The sequence below is a fragment of the Musca domestica genome, unplaced genomic scaffold (genome assembly GCF_030504385.1).
Source record: "Musca domestica strain aabys unplaced genomic scaffold, Musca_domestica.polishedcontigs.V.1.1 19, whole genome shotgun sequence".
Lineage (NCBI taxonomy): Eukaryota > Metazoa > Arthropoda > Insecta > Diptera > Muscidae > Musca > Musca domestica.
The window spans coordinates 10,368,223-10,392,746 of NW_026712245.1; the positions used below are offsets into that span (position 1 = coordinate 10,368,223).

General features: G+C 35.8%; 3 protein-coding genes across 3 annotated transcripts; 1 reads left to right on the plus strand and 2 right to left on the minus strand.

Moving 5' to 3' along the window:
• Positions 1-420: 420 nt before the first annotated feature.
• LOC101899999 (uncharacterized) lies at positions 421-23,515 on the minus strand. Its single transcript, XM_005192046.3, has 12 exons — positions 23,351-23,515; positions 23,044-23,261; positions 19,009-19,370; positions 16,000-17,009; positions 15,654-15,933; positions 13,831-14,154; positions 13,205-13,395; positions 11,942-13,009; positions 2,417-3,058; positions 1,928-2,361; positions 1,060-1,279; positions 421-1,004 (listed from the first exon to the last, which is right to left on the minus strand). Exons 3-12 carry the CDS (start codon positions 19,288-19,290, stop codon positions 722-724), a joined length of 4,734 nt encoding a protein of 1,577 aa, XP_005192103.2. The 5' UTR covers positions 19,291-19,370; positions 23,044-23,261; positions 23,351-23,515; the 3' UTR covers positions 421-721.
• On the plus strand, positions 3,987-10,789 carry LOC101899659 (uncharacterized). The gene is made up of 8 exons (XM_005192044.4): positions 3,987-4,919; positions 4,980-5,326; positions 5,386-6,972; positions 7,085-7,225; positions 7,288-7,427; positions 7,480-7,619; positions 7,718-8,008; positions 8,073-10,789. The coding sequence occupies exons 1-8, from the start codon at positions 4,544-4,546 to the stop codon at positions 9,584-9,586; spliced, it is 4,536 nt and encodes a 1,511-aa protein (XP_005192101.2). The 5' UTR covers positions 3,987-4,543; the 3' UTR covers positions 9,587-10,789.
• Positions 11,789-14,857, minus strand: LOC131801996 (sterol carrier protein 2-like). The gene is made up of 4 exons (XM_059121278.1): positions 14,655-14,857; positions 13,831-14,154; positions 13,205-13,395; positions 11,789-13,009 (listed from the first exon to the last, which is right to left on the minus strand). Exons 1-4 carry the CDS (start codon positions 14,697-14,699, stop codon positions 11,938-11,940), a joined length of 1,632 nt encoding a protein of 543 aa, XP_058977261.1. The 5' UTR covers positions 14,700-14,857; the 3' UTR covers positions 11,789-11,937.
• Positions 23,516-24,524: the final 1,009 nt, after the last annotated feature.

Consider the following 24,524-nt stretch of genomic DNA (forward strand, 5'->3'; position numbering starts at 1 on the left):
ACGTAAGCGCTGGACAAAAATTAACTTTATGGTAAGGAACTTTCATTACTCAATGCCAGTTAACTTGGAAGTCAATTTGTATGTGTTAATATAGAGGTCAAATTCTTGTACCCGATATAGAAAAATTTCGATTGACAAAAATGGAAATTTTGATAGAAACAACAGGTTTTCAACTTAATCAATCGATATTTAGTCGTTTCTAGATAAATTTGCAATTAATACCAGATAACAGGTCAATTTAAATTCATTTCGATCGAAATTTTTTTGATAATGGTGAATAAGTGATGCATTTCTAAAAAATATTTTACTGATGCCTTCTGCTAAAGATCGTGCCGAACAAAGCCTATTTTTTCTGGTATACTTAATAGCCAGACATTTTCAGACTTTGGCCCCGGTGTAAGAACATTCAAAACACTGATATTGATGATTCTTAAACACTTTATCAAAATTATTACAATGTAACTTTAAATGTGTTGCAATTTAAGATCTACGCATAAAAGACATTTCATTAAAAAAAAAGTTATTTTAAATCATATTTATGTACAATAAAACTATCTTATATTTGAAAACTATTGCAACTATTGTATAGAAGGCACATTACATCACTTTTAAGTACATTTCACTGATGAAGTTGTAACATTTTCGTTGGCATTGTCATGTCGTCAATAGAGAGCTCTTACATTGATATCTTATTTTAAAAGTTAGTTTAAAAGTGCTTAAACTATTGGCTCTTCAACTTGTTTACTTTTTTTGTGCATGACTGCAGAGTACTTTTTATAACATATCGTAAAAATAATAACAGTGCAAAAAGCGCTGCCAGTATAATACAAATCGAGTCTAACGAGTAGTATATAAACCAATTCAAATGTACAGCATGTGAATGCAAAACTTCACGTGCTTGTTGATGTTCCAATATATGTTCAACCCACCAAGTCGCCGTCTCCAGGGGTTTTTTCGGACGATCACGAAATATGTTGGATAGTCCTTTGGCGTTTCTTTCATATCTGCAAAAATAACATTTTCATTACCACTTTTTAAACAAAAAGAGTATTGACGTACCTTGTGTTTTTTAGCATTTCTTTTAAGACATTGTCCAAATTCTTTTCATTGATGTCCTCAAAATTTAAAATTATTCCTATTTTGCGATTTTGTACAGCAAAGGCATTAACAAATTGGTCACCATAAATTGGGGTTAAGATCATTGGTTTGCCACAATAGACAGCTTCTGTAGTTCCTAGAAGTCCTCCATGACCCCAAAACAGATTTATTTTAGGATGGCCTGGAAAAGTGTTAATTTATATGAAAATCATTGAAAGTTTCAGAATATAAAAAAAGCTCCGTGCGTTATCTTTTTCAATAAAATTTACTTAGTAACGATTTGCTAAGAGAAAAGACGAATTGTTCTTTTAAGGACAGAACATTAAACTAACCTGTTCCAGACACAACATGCATACACATTTTTTAAGACGGATCTAACACCTAACCTAAATTATTGGTTTACAAATTACTATTAGATTACTTTTCTTGTTAGCTTGAGTTAGCTTTAAGAGGTGTTTTTAGTTTTAGTGGTTTAAAAAACTAAAAATTTGTTTGATTACAAAAAAAACTGATTATTGAATACCTGACGAATTGTATAATTCCCAATGAGAATAACGTTATTTTCAAAGAAATAATAAAATAAAGTTAAATAAATCTTTAAAAACGTTAATGAAGAATGGTGAATAAATGATGCATTTCTAAAAAATATTTTACTGATGCCTTCTGCTAAAGATCGTGCCGAACAAAGCCTATTTTTTCTGGTCTACTTAATAGCCAGACATTTTCTGACATTCAAAATTCACTTTTGAGTTGTAAAATTTGCCGATGACTAATAAATATCTCTCATCAGGGTAACTAATGTACAATTTATAATCGATGTCATACTTACATAGTAACGAAAGTTGTGGTGCCCATTTAACAAAAAGAAAATTTTCATTTTTTATTGGAACGTCATCGGTTTCCCATTTCCAAATAACCCTAGCTTTACTTTTCTCCAAAGCGGAAAATATGGTGTTAAGTTTTGTCGCTTCCATAGTAGAAGCGCGAATCATGGAACCCCAACTAATGAAGAGGACACTTTTTCCATTAGACTTGTCTAAAAACTCCTCAATTGTAGGTGATAATTTCTCGTGGACTTTGTCTTCCTGGATGTGAATGCCGCCAATTTCAACAAATTGCTCGGTATGTGGACGTATACCAGCCAATGAATAATGTTGATTACCAAATACAAGAGCAGTCTGTTGTTGTGCAATGTTATTGACATCAACCGTGACATTCAGGTTATGACGTATTAATTCATTGTCAAGACGGTTGGTGTGATAGCTAGAATAAAAGTATTTAATTAATATTAATTTGTTATTTTCAAAACAATACTTACCGATAGAAAAGCGATAAGACTTTTGCTTGTAAAAAGTTTGTTAGTCTCTCTTGCCAATTTAGAGGTGTAGCAAATCCAATAAATTCAGATTGAACGAATGATGGAATATCTGGCAAGAGTATACGATCATAGTACCAGGGCATCAAGAGGCAACTACTCAAGCCAATAATTGGCGTTTTCATTAGGTAGGGAACTGCCAATTGACAGTCTGAATTAAAGTATTCCGTAATAACTATGTCATATGGTTTCCTTTCGTGACGCTGGAGTACTTGTTGTATGTAGCCACTTTCATAGAGACGCTCACACGATTCCTGACCCTCTACATGCAAACCCACATATTCGTCAATTAGACCTTTCCATGTTCTCGGCATCCATTCGGTCAGGGGAACCACATTAACAACTTCCATTTGTTCCAAAAGAAGCTCCTCGTATGTCGCCAAATGTGGATCGGGACTTTTAATGTGTGTGATAACCGTTACATTGTGACCCCTTTCGGCTAAGTTGCGTAGTAACGGATAGAAAACTTTAAAATGGCTGTATCCAAAATGCGGAAATATTCCCAGAATTTGTTTGCTCTCGTTGGGAACTATTATCATAAGACAAAGGGCACATACTAATTTAATTGTGTAACACATTACTTTTTAATCAACTATCTCAACAAATCGCATCAAATTCACAACTACTCACATTTCACTCTAGAAGATCGAAAACTTCCGTCTAAAGGGTTCTAGGAGATCGAAAAATTCTATCTGAAGGGTTCTAGAAACGCAATATTTGGCCAACAAAAGAGTAGCAGCATGGCGTAATAATAGGGTGTAACACCACTTTTTAAAAATCTGACAAAATGTGAATTCCTGTTTGCTATTTTACCAAATGTTTTTCTTTTGTGTTCATCTGCGTCAAATGGATTACCTATCGATTTTGCCACGCAGCTACATGCATACTCAATTCAAATGAATAAGGTACCCATTTCGATGAAACAGCACATATTTAGAACTCAAACTACAATCAATACCTTAGCACATTTACATACAAGATTTTTATCTGGATTAAACCATGGTACAATGAAGAGAAGGTAGACTAAGTTGGAAAATTTGCAAGTAAAAGGGCTGCCTATATGGACTGTAATGTCAGAATTAATATCAAAACAAATGCAACAAGTTGTTTATTAAAGGGCACATTTTTTCCATACATACGACAGCAATTTTCATATGATTGAAAAGAACACACATAAGTACAAATTAATTTTGCATGTTATGTCAGGCAAATTATATAAATTAAAAACGATTAGTGTCCAACCTTGATTTCATGGTATCATGGATAAACCGTGATTATCCATTTTAAGTGTTCAATTTTCGGAATGAACACGGATAAAGATTGATATGTGAACCCACTTTAAAATAAATTTAGTATTCGTACGAGGATTAAATTCAATTCCATTTTACCTTCGTTCTATGCGATCCATTCCGTTTTATACGTCTTTTTCAGATGTTGATTCCGTTTTGAACACCATTCTATATGCTAATTCCTTTTTGGTCTTTATTCCATTGGTAATTTCGTTTTGTGAATTTTTAGCCGAAAGTCGACTTATGGATCCCTAGTGTTAGTAAAATGGACGACGCGTTGAAATAGAATTGCAAAAATTAAAAAGTAAAATAATTCACTAATTAATTGCAAATATTGAAAAAATATATATATAAAATAAGAATTAAAATGTACAGCAATTAACTTTCGATATATAGAATGAAACGCGATGCATTTGTGGACGTGATGAAAAACAAAGAATTGTGACGCAGAAGAAAAGAATGTATTACAAAGAAAAAAGTGGAAATATTTAATTTAGCCAAAAACAAATGGACGGAACAAAGATTTGGTGAAAAATTCCAGTGAAAGAGAAAAAGAAAATATATCGGTCATAAATTGCGCGCTATATATACATATGCCGCGTTGAGACCGAGGCGGTCAAAATAAATCGATTTTTTATTCTTTTCGCTGCTAGCTTGCTTTGGTACATAACTTATAACCAACTTACTTACCAACAAGCTTGCCATCCCAAAAGGTTTAGTTGTGTGTTTGACGCATTTACTACGTGCCGACGAAAACGTCGTAGGGAAGAAGTGGCGCGCAATGTCGAATATTGTGGAAACTCAGGTGACGTCGTCTACGTCGCAGCAGCAAGAGCAAAAACAACAACTGACCACGAGCGATGGAAAAGAGGAGAAGCAGCAACAAACAAAAGCAGCGGAGTCAGCGACGAATACCAAAATAAATATTCAAAATGTTGCCGGTGGTAAAGACAAAGTCGCTGTAAAAGCAGAAGATACTCGTGGATTAGATGGGAGTTGTGATACAAATTCTCAAAAGAGATCCAACGAAGGTAGTCGAGACAAAGAAGGGAGACATATTTCCAAAGGACAAGTAATAGATTCAAAGTCGGCAAAATCATTAACGACAGCATCTGAGGATAACAATGCCTTGTCCAAGGAACGAAGCGGTGACAAAGGTAAGCCAAATATAGAAGTCACTAATGAATATTTTCTTGATTTTTACTGAATATTTGTAGACAAATCACACAAGAAGAAGAAAAAAGAGAAAGACAGAGACCGGGATCGTGATCGTGACCGTGATAGAGACCGGGATCGAGAACGGGACAGAGACAGAGATCGTGAAAGGGACGGTTACAAAAAGTCCAAAGACAAAGGCGATCGAGACAAATCACATAGCTCCCACAGTAGGGACAAATCTACGAAAAGCTCTTCAGAACGAAGCAGCTCATCAAAGTCGAAACCTCATTCTTCAAGTGACCATCACAGGGATGTACATCATAATAGTGAAAAATCAAGGACTAAAAATGGTGCGAGCGGCAGTACATCAACGCCAGTTAAGGATCCGTCGTTGGACAAGGATAAAGTAAGATTGTTTTTAACAATTTAAAATTCAAATAATTTTGGTTACTTTTAAAAATGTAGGCTGCATTATTGTCCTCGGCATCTACATCAGAAGCTAGCAGTCGTAGGAGAAGTTCAGAAAGTAGCAGATGTAGCCAGAGCAGTGGATTCAAATTAAATTGCTTAAATATAATGGGCGAAGCGGAGAGCGAGAAAGGCAAGTCTATAGAACAAGACCTCCCATTAACAAATCTTGGTGATACACATGATACAACAAAATCTTGTGATGCATTAAAAGAGGATAACCAAAACAATGTACGCGATTATCCCATAACAAACAGTAAAGAAGAAAAAATGGAAAAAGAAAAGGAAGAAATAAGGAATCAAAATGAGGGGAATGTCGCCCTAAAAAAAGAGGATGCCAAAGATGTCTTCAAAGCGATCAAATTGGAAACTCCAGCTGTTACCGTTGCTGTAAATGCTTCTCCAATATCTATCAAAGAGGAAATAAAACAATCTACTGAAGTCAAAAGTAGTACATGTAAAACACCAAATGAAGTATCTCGACAACTAAATTTTAATGACGTTGCAGTAACAAAGATGGAAGATAAACTCCACGAAAAAGTTCTGATCGATGAAATAACGAAATCTGCTGTGGACATCAAGCAAGAAATTCCTTCTAAGTTATCAAGTGCAATAGAAATAAAATCGGAACCAATTGTCAAACCTTTAAGTTCAGAGACAACTACATCGGAACAAGATTTATGCCAAAAAATTCCTATAAAAGCGGAGACGTTACCAAAACTAACAGAAAATCAACTGAAAATGGAAAGTCTTATGATGCCCTCGCCAGCTCACAAAACACCATTTGTGTCAACAACGGCGGTGCAGCATTCAAATATAAGCACAAACCATCATTATACAGACTCGACATCACATATTTCTATTCACAACCAAAGTGCGCAACATCAAAATCATTCCACTGTTTCCATAGGTAGTGGAGGCACAGTGCCGGGACCTTCCACTACTTCGTCTACGTCATCTTCATCGAAGTCAGCTACATCTTCAAGAAGATCCTCATCTGGTAGCAGCTCTCATGCACATCACCATCACAACCACAAGTCCTCATCTTCTTCGTCGTCTAACAAACACAACTCATCGTCGTCATCTTCTGCAAACAATTCATCGTCGTCTTCGTCACGTAGTAGTCGGGAATGCTCTAGGTGTTACAAACGCTCAAAAATAAGACGTGCCAGTGTTGGAACACAATATGTACCGCCACCACCCCAACCAAATGTTACACGGACCAGTCGCAACAATAATCGTGTGCCGCCTGGACTTGAACACCTTAAATATGGACAATACTTCGAAGTCGAAGTTTATCCGAATGGTGGTGCTTCCGTTGTGCATCTATATCAAGATGAAATTAAAGACCTCCCTCCACATGAAATGGATGAACTGGTGGATGAGTTCTTTGAAGTTTGCTTTGCAGAGGATGAAGAAGGCTATGCACACCATGTAATGGGTATTGTACACGATGCGGCGAGATACTTGCCTGATTTATTGCAGCATATGGCAGAAAATTATTCAACACTCACTGTTAAGGCAGGTGTCTTGGGTAGAAATTCAGACATAGAAACCTGCACAATGGCACAGTACTATGAACAGGTTAGTTTGCACCCACTCTAAACAATAGAAACTTGATCGATTGTAACACATCATACAAAGATTGAATTTCTTCAATACAGATTACTAATGAAATATTTTTGCATCTTTACAGGTTGTTCGTAATTATTCTCAGGGGACGTTTCGGTATGGGCCTCTGCATCAAATTAGCTTGGTAGGCAAAGTACATGAAGAAGTCGGTGGATATTTTCCCGATTTATTGGGGAGAATAGAAGAAAATCCCTTCCTGAAAAAGGTAACATTTAAAGCAGTAATAATATAATATTTAATATATCTCTATTAACTAACTTCTTTTAGACCATGCCTTGGGGACCATATTCAATATTACAAACTGATCCTCGACTGTCGAACGATGGTCCAATTCTATGGATACGTTCCGGCGAACAATTGGTGCCTACAGCTGAGCTGAATAGCAAAACACCATTAAAGCGTCAGAGGTAACTTAATGAGATTTATGAAATTTCGTGTCAGTAAAGTTTTGCCTTTCAGGACACGAATTAATGAATTACGAAATTTGCAATACTTACCACGTCTCTCGGAGGCTCGTGAAACTATGATAGAAGATCGCACTAAAGCTCATGCAGATCATGTGGGCCATGGGCATGAACGCATTACAACTGCAGCTGTTGGTAAGTTTGGATGCGTATTATCTGTCACGCCGTTGACTTATTTTCGGATCTTCAGCAACAACTGCATCTGATTATTATTGTTTATATTACCATTTTAGGTATACTCAAAGCCGTCCATGGAGGCGAATCTTATACCCAGAATCGCATTACCAAAGATGTGGTGGCATTTGCAGCTCAAGATTTTAACCAACTTGTGGGAACATTGCAATTAGATTTGCACGAGCCTCCAATTTCACAATGCGTACAGTGGATTGAAGACGCCAAACTAAACCAGCTACGTCGTGATGGCATACGCTATGCTCGCATTAAATTGTGTGACAATGATATATATTTTTTGCCACGCAATATTATTCACCAGTTTCGAACTGTGACGGCTGTAACCAGTGTTGGTAAATAGATTGAAATCTAAGCAAACTATTTTTAGCTATAGCATATTTTTTCTTATTTCTATAGCATGGCACTTGAGGTTACGTCAGTATTATCCGGGTCAAGAGGTCATCAATGAAAAGAACAACCCAGTATTGGCAGAACCTCCACAATACAAAGAGAAGCAGACAATTCTACCAAATCCCATTTCTCATGATGACAGTCACACGAAAAAGACCCCCTGCAAACGTAATCATGAGGGTAAAGCTAAAAAATCAGAAACGAAGAAGCTTATTGACATGGAAAGTCGTAGTCGCCTGTCCAGTGAGAGTGGAACCGATGACTCTACCACCGCTGTAAAAGATGATCCAGAAACTCCAACAAAAAAGAAACAGTCAACGAAAGAGGAACCCAAAATTGATATGCGGAAAATGGTAATTGAACATAATATGATAAACAAAGTAGTTGGAACAATAGCACCATCACCAAACAAGACAGAGAAGCCGAAAAAATCAAAGACAAATGATGGTGAACATGCGAAGGAGAAGAAGGAGAAACGTAAACATAAAGATGAAGGTAGTACTGTAAAATCGACTAAAACTTCTTCGCTGACTCCCAAGAAGCACAAAACTTCCGCCGATGTGGCAACAAGTAGTGAAACAACCTCAACAAAAAATCTGTCCACCACCACTGTGGTGCCTATGGCAAATTCCAGTAATCTACCCAGTAATAAGGTTAAACTTCCAGAACCAATAGTGCCTGCATTACCTATGCCTCTAGTACCTCCCACGCCGTTCACACACCGAGAGGCTTATGTGAATAGCCTAAATCAAAAAGAACCAGAAATAAAAATACAAGTACAAATAGTTTCCGATGAACCTCCTCCTCCACAAGTTTCCACATCAGCATCATCAACCCATCTAAGCAGCTTTCAACAACCTCAACCTGCAAATAGCGCAGCACCATCTTCCCAATTGCCGAATATTGTATCTACATCTACCTCCACCACAATTCAAGTTACTACCATAACTTCCCCTCCATCACCAACACCTGCTCCTCCAAACAATATTATAAGCGTTGAAGAAGCCCTTGTACCTCCCCATACAACAGAGAGCATAGTTGACGATATCATACTATCACAACCTCAGTTGGTAGTAGACCATGAGGAGGAAGTGATCATATCAGAAGAAATTGAAACCACCACAATGCCAATGACAACAGCAGTGGCGTGTTCCAATCAAACCTATCCACCGTTACCACCCTTACCTCCCTTGCCACCACTACCACCACCGCCTCCCACACACACTCCACAGCCTCCGCCACCTCCACCCCCCACACACAGCACAGATGCAAAAGCCATCAAGATGTCAAAAGTCTCTTCATCAAGTAGCTCTTCATCAGGAACCCCTTCGAAATCTCAAAAAAGTGCTTCAAAAGTTTCCTCCAATAAGCACAATAAATCTTCGGCGGATCTCATAAGTTCCATATTGGCGTGCATGGATAGTCGAACAACAAGCAGTTCAACTAGTGGCACCAATTCATCAAGTAGCAGTAGTACTTCGTCATCTTCGTCCATAAGTTATACATCTTCCTTGCATTGAGTTGCCATCGATCCGGCCAAAGGGAACGAAATATTTTTTGAGTTAATTGTAAATTTTGTTAGGACTACATTTTGAACTTCAATGGGCATACATCATCATCGTCTCAATTGAAAAGTTATGTATAATTGAGACAAGATTAAGATTGGTTTTTATTCGCCAACTTTTGGTGGAAAATGAATCTTTAGTTTAGCCATAACTTTCCAAATACTTTTGGAAGGGTAATTCATTTCGAATTCAATATAAATATTATATTGTGTTCGCATTGTCTGAACTAGAACTGTTCCATATTCCTTTGTTTTCCTCAGATCCTATAAAACATTTTGTAGTTTTTACTGTTTATAGAATTATGTATGTACATAAATATATATTTTAGACATATTGTATTTTATCTCAAGTTTATGCTTCACTAACATGATCCTAATCATTCTTTTCATTTCCTGTCCAACTATTAAAATTTGTTCATATTTATTTTATGGTATATACGTTGGATAAGCAGCATATTAACTAAACACTTTTATTTATTAAAACTCGTTTCCTTTTTATCGATTTCTAATTACTTAAACATTAGATCTTGTAATCCAATATACTTTGAAGTCATCTTATCACAGTTATTTGTTCAAAGCTATACGCATACACACCCATAACATCAACAACATGGCACATTTCTTTTAATATGTGTTAAAATTTTGTATAACAATGTACACTTATATAATTATACATAATAGGTCCATAAAGTTATAAACAATATAAATACGTTATATATTTGTATGGTTCAGATATCAGTTAGCAAAATCGCTTGTTGTCGATGTGTGGGTGCATGCATCCATCCATCGCTCACTGTGTTGGATTTTTTTAAACACACTCAGATATATTTTGCACTTTTCAAACATACAAACAAATCAGCCAGCAAAACAAAAAATCAAATCAAACTTTTATTATTTACCAATAAGACAATGAATGGATAGCAGAACAAATATGTATGTAAGTGAATACATATATATATCGCAGAGAAACAGATAAAAAACAATAACATCAATTTGAAGCACACGATATATAACATAAATATATATATATATATTATCTCACTGTCAAAACAAGAAGAGATATAAGTGAGAATTAAACGGCATAGCGTATAATACACAAACATATTTAAGAAGTAGTCTTAAGACCATAAATAAATAAATAATCATACTGTAGTTGTAATTTTGGCTGTTTGATTTAACCAACGGAATTCCTGACCATTAACCAGAATTTAAATTCAACCACAATGTACGGGGTGAGATAAAAAAAACTGCAACAAAGTCAAACGCCATAATTTTTACATTTTTTTTTAATTTTATTGAATGAAAGCAAAAAAATAGCATCAAATCGGTCACCCTTGGCACGAGTTATGGTCTTCAAACGGCCAATGAAACCGTCACACGCTGCCCGAATGTTGCTCAGCGGTATTTTGGCCCATTCCCGGCTAAGCGCTTGCTTGAGGTGATCGACACTTTGGTATTTTTTAGTGCCAGCTTTGCTTTCCAAAATATTCAATAGTCCAACAGACTGGTATTCGGCGATTTTGGTGGCCATTGTGCGTTGGAAATAAAGCGAGGAACCGCATTTTGTAACCATTCTTGGGTGGCGCGTGCTGAGTGCGATGGTGCTGAGTGCGATGGTGCTGAGTTCCGTTGGAATGTCCAAGGTCTGCGGCCAAAATGTTTGCATGTCCAAGGCTTTAATACACCCTCCAGAAAATTTTCGCGATAATATTCGGCATTTATTCTGATGCCAGGATCGATTAATTAAATTAGTTCACCACTTTCGGTCAAGCGAAGCAACTCTTTAGCACTTTTGAGACTATTTTCACTGCGACGCGGGTTTGATCAAGTCGCTTCCTTAATTTTCGAACCATTCCTGATGATGCTGCTGTTTTCTTCCGTCCACTCGGGCTACGCTACCAGTATCACGGTGATACGAGACACAAAAGATTTATTCACATTTAAATGCTGGATTGCTCTAACAATAGCCACTTGTAAAGAAAACACACTATCACGCTTAAATTCCATCACGAATATTTTTTTCTGGAAAATTCTCACCAAAATGCTTTTGTACGCTTGTAAACAATATAATGAGCTGTCACTGAAATAATTTTAACAGGTGGTGCATAGCTGTTTATTACGTAGCATGCAGTTTAGTTATTTAAAAAAGAGTCACAAATTGTTTTCTACATTATAAAAAAGTTTATTTAACAAAAATAAAATGGAATATTCACAATATATCTTATTACTAAATACATACAATCACCTCGTTCTCTTTCATTTTTATTTCCATACATGGACTTCATACAAATAACATTTACTCAATATTTACAATTTTGCACGCAAGGTTTCGAAACGGCTTTGAGCGGCGCTTTGAATGTTCATCAGTTTCATGGCTACGCCCATGTTTCCTTGGATTTTAATTTTGCCCTGGAAGAAAGCCTTTTGGGGTGGCAAATTACCAGTCATCAATTCGGTGACATCCTCGTCGGAAACTATGAATGTAACGTCACATTTTTCCTTGCCATTATAGGTGATTTTGCCTTTGCCTTCCTTGGCATTAATAACCCAGAATCCGGTTTTGCCACCTGGGCCATTAGTGACCTTAAATCCATAAATTGCACGTGCCTTTTCGATAAGATTTTCTTCGTCTTTTTGCATTTCTTCTTCCAACAACTTCAAGAGTGGTGTAACCTTGAATCCTTCTCCAGTGGGATGGGTTGCAGCAGAAGTCAAATTATTAACGACACCAGCTGATTTGGGGAAACCCAAACGATAGAGAGTAACAACTACAGCACCACCCAGACCCAAATTGTGTTGCAAGGCCAATTTGACATCCTTGACTTGACGTTTTTCAGCCAAACCACGCAATTGCCAGCACAATTCGGCACACTGGGCCAAACCGGTTGCACCCAAAGGATGGCCCTTTGAGATAAGACCACCACTGGGATTGACAACGTATTTGCCACCATAGGTATTATCACCACGATCAATGAGTTCGCCTGCACCACCTTCGGGGCAAAGACCCAAAGCTTCATAGGTAATCAATTCATTGGCTGAGAAGCAATCATGCAATTCAACAACCTGAACATCAGTGGGCTTGTAGCCAGATTTGGCGAACAAACGTTGAGCAGCCATTTTTGTCATGTCATAACCGGCAATTTTCATGAGAGATTTATCTTTGAAAGTTGATTCAGGATCTGAGGCCATTTCCATGCCAACGATTTCAACGGCTTGGTTTTCTAAACCAAAACGATGAACATAGGCTTCGGAAACCAAAATTGCAGCACCAGCACCATCTGAAGTAGGACAGCATTGCAATTTGGTAAGAATACCCTCGACCACAACAGGTGATTGCATAATTTGCTCCAAAGAGTATTCATCACGGAATTGGGAATAGCTAGAAAGGATTAGAAAGAATACATTAGAAATGCATAATTTATTCTATTAGGTTTTATTGAACTGGAATTTGTGTAGTCAGGGAATGTTTGCGATAAGATAAGCTAACAATGATATGAATGTGTAGAAAGACCTTTATAATGAACTGATGTGGAATTTGTATTGCCATAAATTAACGAAAAATAAATATACTTACGGGTTGTTGACGGAGTGCTTGTGGTTCTTCCAGGCAATTTTACCGAAATGCTCAGGTTTGGTGCCATATTTTTTCATATGTTCCTTGCCAGCGTTGCCGAAAATTTGAGCAGCCATTGGTCCAGGTCCAATTTCAGCTAATTCGGACATTTCACTAATGTGTCGTTCCATGGGATTGGCACGATCAAAGTACTGAAATGTATAAATTATTAGTAGTAGATGCCTAACAAGGAATACATGATGTACACTGAATACAATTTTGGACATTTGTTAAGAAAAATAATTGGCTAATAGATTTAGACAAAAATTTTTTAAACATGTTACAGTTTTAACAGATGCTCTCCATAACATGAACAAGGAACACCGAACAAAGTATTTCACTGAAACCCCATATTACTTTTTTTGGTTTTGCTTAAATAGATTAATATATTCTGGGGTACAAATGATATATATTTAATGTTGATTTCAGATTATTAGCTGTAATATATTTATCTAGGCCGTGAAGGATTTTATGTTCTAAATAAATGAAATAAATAACATTTTAATACATTTTTAACCTTGAAAATGTATTCCAATCTGATTGGAATACCTCAAATTTTCGCCTGTTTCTTTTGCTTTAGGTCTTACCTTAGCAGACAACGAACCACGTTCCATTTTCTCAAAACCGAAAGCCAAAACGCAATCGGCATTTCCTGATTCAATAATTTGTTTAGCCAAATACAGGGCACTGGATCCAGTCGAACAATTGTTGTTAACATTGAAGACGGGGATTCCGGTCATGCCAACTTCATACAAGGCACGTTGTCCCGATGTAGAATCACCATATACATAACCAACAGTAGCTTGTTGTACTTCATTGTAGGAAATTTTGGCATCAGCTAAGGCTTTGGTAATAGCTTCCTTAGCAAAATCGGGATAATCAACATCAGCACGGCGACCAGGTTTTTCAAACTAAAAATAATAAAACAATCATCAATATAAATGTATTTCCATATTATTACAAAAATTTTGGATTGCAACTTCATAGAAAATGTGTACATAACAAGAATAATATAAATAAAAGCTTTAAAGTTCACAAATAAATTTATATGTTGAACATTGAACTTTCCAAATCACAAGTAACATCGATACTTAAGATAAAGTTAATCTGGAAATAGAGATTACTAGTAGGTATAGGCAACTATTTTTGGATGTCTTTTCTTATCTTTATATACACATTGGCTAATCACACATAAGCCGCAGGAGAGGTCCACAGATGTTAATGGGTGCGACCTCTGGTCATAGGGGAATTTATATTAAAATAATTATCAAAACAATTCCACACGAACAATTTTTGTAAATATTAAGTACAGATCAAAGTTCAATGGAGCTAATGTACTTCATTATCAGTATCTTTGTTTTTCGTTTTATGCACCGAAGATTTGCAACATTTTCGAAATTTACTAACTTACCTTGGTCATACCAACACCAACAACATAAACACGGGTTTTAGCCATATTTCTTTTTTTTTTTTGGGAATGAACTTTTTTAATGTAGAATGTGTCCAGGAATGGTACTACTCCAGCCGCAGTGCCTTTGTCAAGTGTGGAATTATTTTGCTCTTTGAGAGACGATGTCCCCAATTTATATTTTCACGATTTGTTTAGTGTTTATCGGCGTTACTTTTCAACACGCAAATGGCGCTGTTGTCTGTTTACTTGAGTAAATGTCAAAATTCACTATTGTGACTTGAATTTAAAAATGTTGACATTTAAGGTGTATTAAATAAGGTGCATGTTTGACACCGATGCCCTATGCAATGGGTCACCCATTAAGACTAGCCTCTGTTTCATGTTCTATAACAAATGAAATACAAAAATAGATTGAAGAATTAAGCATGTGAAAACGTAAACAAAAATTATGACAGTATGGGTGGTTTTCAATCACAATAGCGGTTTTTAGTTTGGTTACAAAACCATAGCATATACAAATGAAAATATAGACAACGGAAAGTTAGTTTTGTTTTTTTTTATGCAGGTGGCGCACAATACGCTCTTGCATACCAACATTCCGTTTTCTAGATAATCATTAGTCTATGGCAAATCGTTTATGTTTTTTCAGTCACAGAGAACTATGACCCTCTCTAATGAGTGCAAATAATAACAACTTCAAATTTTTCTAACAAACTAAACGGTTTATTACCTAATAATTATCAACAATATATAAACTAAAAAAATCTATTAACTATAATAACAAATTTCGTAAAAGGCATTACGTGGTGCTTTCTGCAAAATAAATTTTTCTTTCTAGTAAAAATGATACATATTGCATTTGATTAGTATGGGTCAGATATTACAAAACTTTTAAATAGTCCAATTTGGTATAAAAATCGTCACTTCTGCTGAATGTGAGTGGGAGTTATCACAACAATCCTAACATTAGTTTGTATATGAAGTCAGTTTTAGAATTTAATTCGATTTAACTTTAGTTGTCCCTCTATTACGTGTGGCAGTTTTTAATTTGCGCATCAGTAGTCCCCATGTAACGACTGAAGTAAGAACAACCAATCCCAAAACGGTATAAACGTCCAGAGAGTAGTAGACAAAACGGGACATGTATGTGGAGCTGGATTTCAATAAAGGAGCTCCTTCAGTATTGGCCACATATTCCACCCACCAAATAGCTGTATCCAAGGCTGTGTTTGGTCGATGTTTGTAGGCATACGAGATCATTTTGGCATTGTCATAATATCTGAAACATACAAAAAAAATATTAATTGCAGTCTGAGTATAGAATAAAACTTTCTTGAAGTCTTACTGTTTTTCCAGGACTTTTTTAATGGCCTTCAAAACCGTGTTTTCATCGATATCTTCATAGTTAAGAACGACACCCATGCCGCGTTGTTTCATTGCTGCTGCATTTAGGAACTGATCACCGTACATTGGTGTTGCCACTACAGGAACACCACAGTATGCTGCCTCTGAGCTGCCCATGAGACCTGCATGTGTCATAAACACCTTCACATTCGGATGGCAGAGAATATCCCTCTGCGGCAGCCATTTACTTATGTACATATTATCGGGTTTATTGGCCAAAGTTTCGTTTTCCCACTTCCAAATTACACGTTGTTTTAAACGTTTGACCGCTCTTACTATGGCATCCCGCTTGGCAACGGGTAAAGTCTCAGCTTTGATCATAGAGCCCCAGCTTATGAACACCACACCATTATCAGCGTTATCCAAAAACTTTTGTAGATCAACGTCGAGCGGTTTAGCTTTCTGTATGTGTACACCTCCCAATTCGATTACCGAGGGTGGCAACGGTTTTGCTCCACTTAACGAAAAATGTTGATTCACAAACATCAAGGTTGTCTCTTTCACCAATTCACCGACTGATGGCACGTCATGACCAAACTTATATTGGACCAAGGCATCAGCTGCCGGTATGGAAAACACCTTGTACATTAAATTCAAAGCGTGAAAGCTAATCCAATTTGCAATGCGACCACCCAGAGACATATCTTCGGACTGTCCCAAAAACAATGCCGGTATATAAGAAGGTATGATGGGCATACCCATGCGTTCATAGTGCCACGGCATCATAGCACAGCTGCTGAGACCAATAACGGGAGCTTGCAACATATGAGCCACACCCATCATACAATCCGAGTTGAACTGTTCCAGCAATATAACATCGTAGCGTACCTTTTGGCGCATAACTTTGTAGAGGGCTTCTGATCGAAGGGTGTGATTGCATGCCTCCTTACCCCATTCGTAAAGTAAGAAGAACTCCAGGAAGTGATTGTAGAAACGGCGATTTTCAAAAACCTAGAAGAGAAAATGCGAAATATTTGCAAGTCATTGATAAAGTTGTAACGTATTTATAAGGTGATAAGAAAGAGGTTCATATTAAAGATTAAGAATTCCAAAATAGAGCAGAACGTGAATTTGCATTAAAATATGTGTTGTTAAACAAATTAAACGTGGAAATTAACTGCATTTTGTCAGAGATCAATAAAAATGCGACTATGATTTCCAACTTACTCACAGGTTCCTCTACCCATTTAACGCGCATTTCGAACTGAAAACGTGATAGGTATTATATGAACAGATTTTAAATTCTGGGCAGATGTCTAAACGGATCACATGTCTAGTTCTAAATGTAAATTTCTGATATTTTATATATACAAATCCGTACATGAAAAGTATGACTTGTAAAATTGCAAAGTTCAATGAGGTATAAAATAAATGGTGACAGAATTAAAAGAAAAGTTTGTCAGTGTATGACATTTTGAAACGTGCTGATCTCAGAATAATGAACGTGTTCTGTTTTTCATGTGAACAAAATTGAAAATTGCTGATCATGAAATCGCTATCAAGAGCGATTTAAAAAACAGTAGGAAGTAAGTTAAATAAAGAATTGGCGAATGTATAGGAAGAAATACTTAGCTGTTCTGGACAAAGTGTGTATATGCCCATGTCGGTGACTCCTTTATGACATAAGTAAGGTCGTAAGGTCGAGGTCTTTTAAAAATAATTTAACTAATGACATTCTTACAACTATACAATATATTTGCCTATTGACGTAAAGCTCATCGCAATTAATTTATGAACGATGGTTTTTATTGATCTGTAGATATAGACGATTTTTGTATCACTTATGGAAATAAGAAAAAGAAAAATAAACAAATGAATATTTATACCCTACAACACTATGTGGTGCAGGAATTATAAGTTTGATTGGGCCAAAAATTATGTAACACATCGAAATATTGGTTCCCGACATAGAAAACTATATATGGATCTTTCAATCTCGCCGAGCTGAGTCGATCTTGAAAAGGACCAAAAACAGAAACATTTCCTGATTTTGCAATTGCTCTTCAGATCGCAATTATAGACCAATAGCATGGGGCTAGAGTTTAGGGCTGGTCAGACATCTACCATTTTGTTTGGTCATCGGCTGTTACAATTTCCACTAAACCGCGAATATTTTAAATCGTGGCGAAATCACAAATGCACGAAAGTGTTACTTCTGACCGTTACAAAGATGCTCATATATCGAATATATAGCAAAATATATACAATCTCATATATCATATATATAAAAGGCAACATTTGTGCGGGACGGTATTACGTTATTTCAAATAATAGTCGTAAATATGTTTGGGCCGAAGGAGGTTTTCCAATATATTATAGAGTTGTAGGGTATCACATGGTCGACACCGCAGGACTATAGCCTTTGATTACTTGTTATACCCTCCATCATAGAGGGTACACTAAACTTGTCATTCCGTTTGTAACACCTCGAAATATACATTTTAGATCCCACAAAGTAAATATATTCTTGATCAGCATAAAATTCGATGTAAATTTAGCGATGCCCGTCCGTATGTCGGTCTGAATTTACTCGAATTTACATTATGTCTGCAGGACTTTTGCTATTGAAAATGGACCATGTAGGTCCACGTTTTGGTATAGCCCCATATTTGGTATTTTAAAGATTTTAGCTACATTATTCACCAATTTCAAGTTTCGCATATGCATATTGTAATGGCTTATGACAAAAGTTACCTATGCAAGTCCACGTCGTCGTATAGACCCTAATATAACGGCTACATTCGGTATTTTTAAGATTTTAACAGAATTTTAAACGTTTTTTTTAAGATTGCCAAATTCTGGAGGGTATTAAAAGTTCGGCCCGGCTGAACTTACAGCTTTTTTACTTGTTTCTTTAATATGTTTGGATTGCTTTGTCTTAGGTTATGGTTTGATAGGTACAACATCACAACAGCATACCACAATACACACACTAATACAAGAAACTTACCTTCAGATCCACACTGTTTGCTAATGTTTCTTTTCCCGTCAATGGTATGTCGGTATAACCCACTGGTGGACTTTTGTCGGGGAAATGACTTACAACTGTGACATCGTGTCCCCTTTCCGCCAGACCTCTTAATATCGGATGAAAGAAGTGAAAGTGACTGATGCCAGGATGGGGAAACAGACCTAAAATCTTTAAATTATGTCTTCTTCCATCAACGGTTAATGGCAGGGGACCAATAACAGCTAGTAAAGCCGCAATCCATATTAGAGCTGTAGCCAACATCTGGAATTGCTTGATGATCGAATGGCAGCGGCGATGGTTATGGTAAGCGTGTGCTCAAAAACAGTTGTGGTTCATTAAAACTGAAACGATTTGAAATTTAGTTTTATAACGGAATTTGTTGTAGTCATTTTGTTTGTTTGTATTCGGATGTTTTTCGCACTTTTTTGCTGTGTCATGGTGGGCATTTGTTTTTTTGATTTCTTGTTTAGTCTGATTAAGCATTGCATGTGAGTAAAACGTGTTGCTACTTAGTGATGAAGTGACCAATTGATTAGTGCTTACACACATACAAGTTTTTATTGATAAAATTTACTATCTGGCGAATGTGACCAATATAAATGTACTCGTAAGAAGTTTTCTTTGAGTTGTTAATTTACAGCAAATATTGGCTCTTAACTTTGTCGCCTAGAAACCAATAAATTAATTAATGGAAAATACATACACATATATTAATAAAATTAAATCGGATAAGATGGGATAAAATTATGATAATATTGGTATCTCTGTTTTCAAAATGGTCTTTTAGTTACTCATGTGTTTTTTCTTATCCGAATTCCTTATAACCTATCATCCATTTATCCGTAAAACATCGATATTTTTATACGAAAGTTGTAACTACCCAAACTGACGTTTTTTATTCTCTATATAAATACATACACCTATATTAGTTTAACTCATAACTGTTTGATTGATCACTCTTTACAGATTGAAAGCTCACATGCTATCCATTCCTCAAATATTTGCTTTTTCGAATCGAAATCCATTTTGGGAGACAATTCAGGAAAATCATGAAATAATGTTAATTACGACTAAAATGCACGCCATAACGGCATTTAGCTACGATTAAATATTTTGCAACGAAAAACAAAAAAAAAAAAAAAAAAAACTGTGCACAACTGTAAAACTTTTTCAAGTGCATTCAATTTGTAAATTTGAATTAACTTGAGGGGAATAGTTGCATGTGCAGGCAATCTGTTACGTGAAAGCTATTTTTTATTGTTGTATTTTCACAGATAACTAATAATTTTACAATTGCAAACAACAAAGTAAGCGGGAGAAATTATTTTCCTTTCAAGATAACAAGCCGGGTGATTGTTATTACAACGGCACGTACAAAAGTAGAACTGAGATGATGGCATAGCTTTTTCCATTTAATCTAACTGGATCAGGTACACAGAACCCAAAAGGTGTAACGCTGAAAACGTATCAAAACAGCGAAATGCGTCGCATAATGATGAGTGCGTGATAAAGTCTCACTGCAAATTTCAGATCATTAAGCTCGTCACAAAAGAGAAATCAGCAGAAATTCCGCTGAAAAATGTTTAGTAAATTATCAAAATCCCGAATATAGAATAGTAAAGTTATAAGAGGTATATACGAAGATGTGGACCTTCATAGGTAATTTTCTGTCATAGGAAGTGGTACCCATTACGAACAAAAAAAAAAAAAAAAAAAAATTTGAAACAATTCCGAAAATGTGGTTTAAATCGTGACAATACTATGGCTTAATATATTTTAAAAAACGATTCCCACGAAAATACCAAAAACCGATTGAAATAACATTAACAAAAATAATATTTCTAAAAGTAACGATGTATATCTGTTTTGAATTTATTATTGTTTAAAATCGTTAAAGTTTATACCAAGGTTAAAAAATTTTGAATATTCATGAAGCTCATGAAATACGAAATGTTAATCCGATTCCATTCAGACTTGGCTTGGTCTGTTATAAAGATGGTAGAGATCGGACCATTCCTTCTTGTACCACCCCCAGCAACATATGCAGAAATAGTTCGAAAAGTAAAGAAGCGACTTGATTGAAACCCGGGCCGCCATAACAGTCGTTGGTTGCTCTCCGCTCTTATTAATCGACCGAGGCATTAGAATAAATGCCGAATATTATCGCGAAAATATTCTGGTGGGTGTATTAAAGCCTTGGGCATGTAAAAATTTTGGCCGCAGACTTTGGACATTCCAACAGGACTCAGCACTATCGCACTCGCCACCCATGAATGTTTACAAGGTTGGCACTAAAAAATGCCAAAGTGTCGATCACGTCAAGCAAGCGCTGCGCCGCGAATGGGCCAAAATACCGCAGAGCAACATTCGGGCAGCGTGTGTCGGTTTTATTGGCCGTTTGAAAGCCATAATTCTTGCCAGAGGTGATCAATTCGAACAAATCTAAACTTATTTTAAAATTTGGTGCTATGTCAAATATTTTTTGTTTTCATTCAATAAAATTTAAAACAAATGTAAAAATTATGTCGTTTGACTTTGTTGGGTTCAAGAATTTGAAAAACAAAGCGCTCAGAGAAAGCGAAATAAGCATTCAACCCTCTTCAAATTTCAGACATCCAAATATGTTTGCTATCACAGGATCTGAAGAAGATGATATATATCTGCAAACCCCTTCACCCACAAAGGGCCACATTTTTCAAAACTTTTATCTGTCATAACTTGCGAAAAAAGTCAGTGATTCATTACAATTTGGTATATCTTAATATTTCTCTTAACCAGAAATCTGATATGAATATGGTATTTATCTAAATTTATGATTTCGCATAAAATTAGATAAATGTGTTCGACTTCCTTCAAATGACTACGTATGATTAGTTTTAATCGGAAAATACGTGCTTAAAATAGGCGACAAAATCTTGAAAATTTTTCAAAAAATCGCGTTCGAAAAATTTTGTTTTTTTCGTATTTAGAAATGTTGCACACCAAATAAAAATAATTGGTATACCCTGGTCCTTAAAGTGGGTCTACAACAATATTGTAATTTGTCAACAATTAAAGACACATGCAAATCGGTAATTGCAAAAAAATGATACCCTACTGATAGTAAGTGAAATGAAAGTTGCAATTAATTTGATTGGTTTCAAAGTGCGTATTACGTTCAAGTGTACAAATAAGTTTTTCGTTCAACATTCGAAAAAAGCTGACCTTGAGCCGGCGAGAGTGGCAATTTATTTATTATTTTATCTTTGATCGACAGTGCTCACTTTAGTTTTTACAATATTAAATAGTAATAGAAAATGCCGTAAAACAACTCCTCTATACAATTTCAAATAGGTACTAGAATATTTAAGACTGACAAGGCATTGAGAAAATTCAGCTATGATTACGAAAGTGATGTAGCACAATTAATTGGTTAATTGGTTCTTATACTCAAATCGCTAATATATGTTACACATTTGTGATGATGACCCGGCCGGCCACTTGTTACACTCAAAGTCAATGCTAAAGAATTTCGGTCACACTGCACACATTTGGTCGATAACGCGGTTTTGTTGTTGCCCCCCCCCCCCCCTTTTTTTTTATTTCATTTGAAGAAAAAAAGAAATTGCCGACCACACACGCACGCAGGCACACATCATTTGTAATTTGTGTTAAGTTTATTATGTAAATAAACAACAGAGAGGGCGATAGAAAAGTAAAAAAAAATAAATATAAAAAACTATTTTCGTTTTACACACTCATTGCAATGCGTCGCTTGTCGTTGCATCACACCAGCGAATTTATGAAGAAAATTAATAAAAAAAAAAAACTAATTTTACTTTAATCAATTTTATAAACTGCCGTCCATTTTCATTTAAAACAACCACAGCACTTATGTTTAGCTTTTGGAAAATCTCCACAGCTGTGCGCAGCGATGTGTTTGAGGAAATATTATTGTTGCAAGTGTGTGTGAGTATTTTGACAAACTATTTTTTGTCCACCATTCGTTTGTGAAAATTGCAAAATACAACGTACTTTTTCCTTTCACTTTGTCTTAAAACCGAAACACGCGAATCAACCGCACCGACAACCTTTCCCGTTAAAATGCTGAAGACTATTAAAACTAGGAGAAATAAATTCGATCGATTGTCTTTGCCAGTGCTATTCATTTTTTGCGTGTCTGATGATGGGCTCTCCTTCTCTCAGTTTGCTCCACCATTCAATGAGAAATATAACGCCAGAGAGATTTTTGCCTGCAATTAGTTAATGATCATCACCACGAATTGATGTGAAGATGCTCAAAAATATGTGTGTTAGTGAGATATTTTTTTTTCATACATACCCAGCAAAAATATATTGAATCAGCAGCTTTGCACCTAACACCGTTATAAAAAGGGAAAACATATTTTTGGTCATTCCATTTGCTACACGCCGAAATTTTCTTTGCGGACCTCATAACTGTAATGCAAGCAAAAGTCCTATGTCCCAAACATTGTATGTTCAACCAAAGGTTATTTCAACCTACACATGACAATTAACTGTCAAACCAATTTTGAAACTGAAATTTTTAAAGGAAAAATTATTCAAGTTTTTTAAATTATGTTAAATTGTTAAACAAATGCATATCATTACCACCTTCGATTTTGAAAAACATTTAAATTTTTTTTGACATATCATGTTCCCAAACGTTAATGCAAGGAAAAGTTAAAAGTCGAAATCTGTTGAAAATATATATGGGAGCTATATCCAAATCTGAACCGATCTTGATAAAATTTGACAGAAGTATTTCTGGGCTGTATCTGATATCTGGTACCAAATAGCTTGTAAGAAATATCATTCTTGTGCGGTGTATATTTCAAATATAAGGAACTTGAGCACCATCGGATGATGGGGGCTATAGCTATATCTTTACCGATTTTCTCCAAATTTGATGTTCTTGCTTCTAGACTGAATTAGGTCGGATGTACCAAAATGCAGGTCATTTGGACTTATATTGGCCATTTTGTTCACAACTTACCCGAAATCAGTTGAAGATATATGGGAGCTATATGTAAATCTAATCCGATTATCTCCAATATCAATGGGGTTCGCCCTTGGGCAAAATAAATATTGATTGGAAAATTTCATCTCAATCGGATAATAAATGCGACCTGCATTTTGTTCACAAAAATACATGGTCGGACGGACAGACATACTGACCTGTATAAATCGACTCAGAAAGTGAGTCTACGATGATCCTCAAAAGTATGTATCGGTCTATCTCGCTTCCTTCTCCATGTAACTAACAAATGCACAAAGACATAATACCTTTACCACTATGTGATGTAGGGTATAAATATTTGTGCATAGGCAAATGAAAATATATGAAACGGAATGCTCTCATCGCTTATTTCCGAAAAAATCGAATCAACAGATGCAGCTGTGTCGTTTCAGGGGTATGAGTGAAAATATTGAAGTCACTCAAACCTAAAATGTTAAAAAAATGAACTACTGTATGACTGTAAATGGTGCATTTG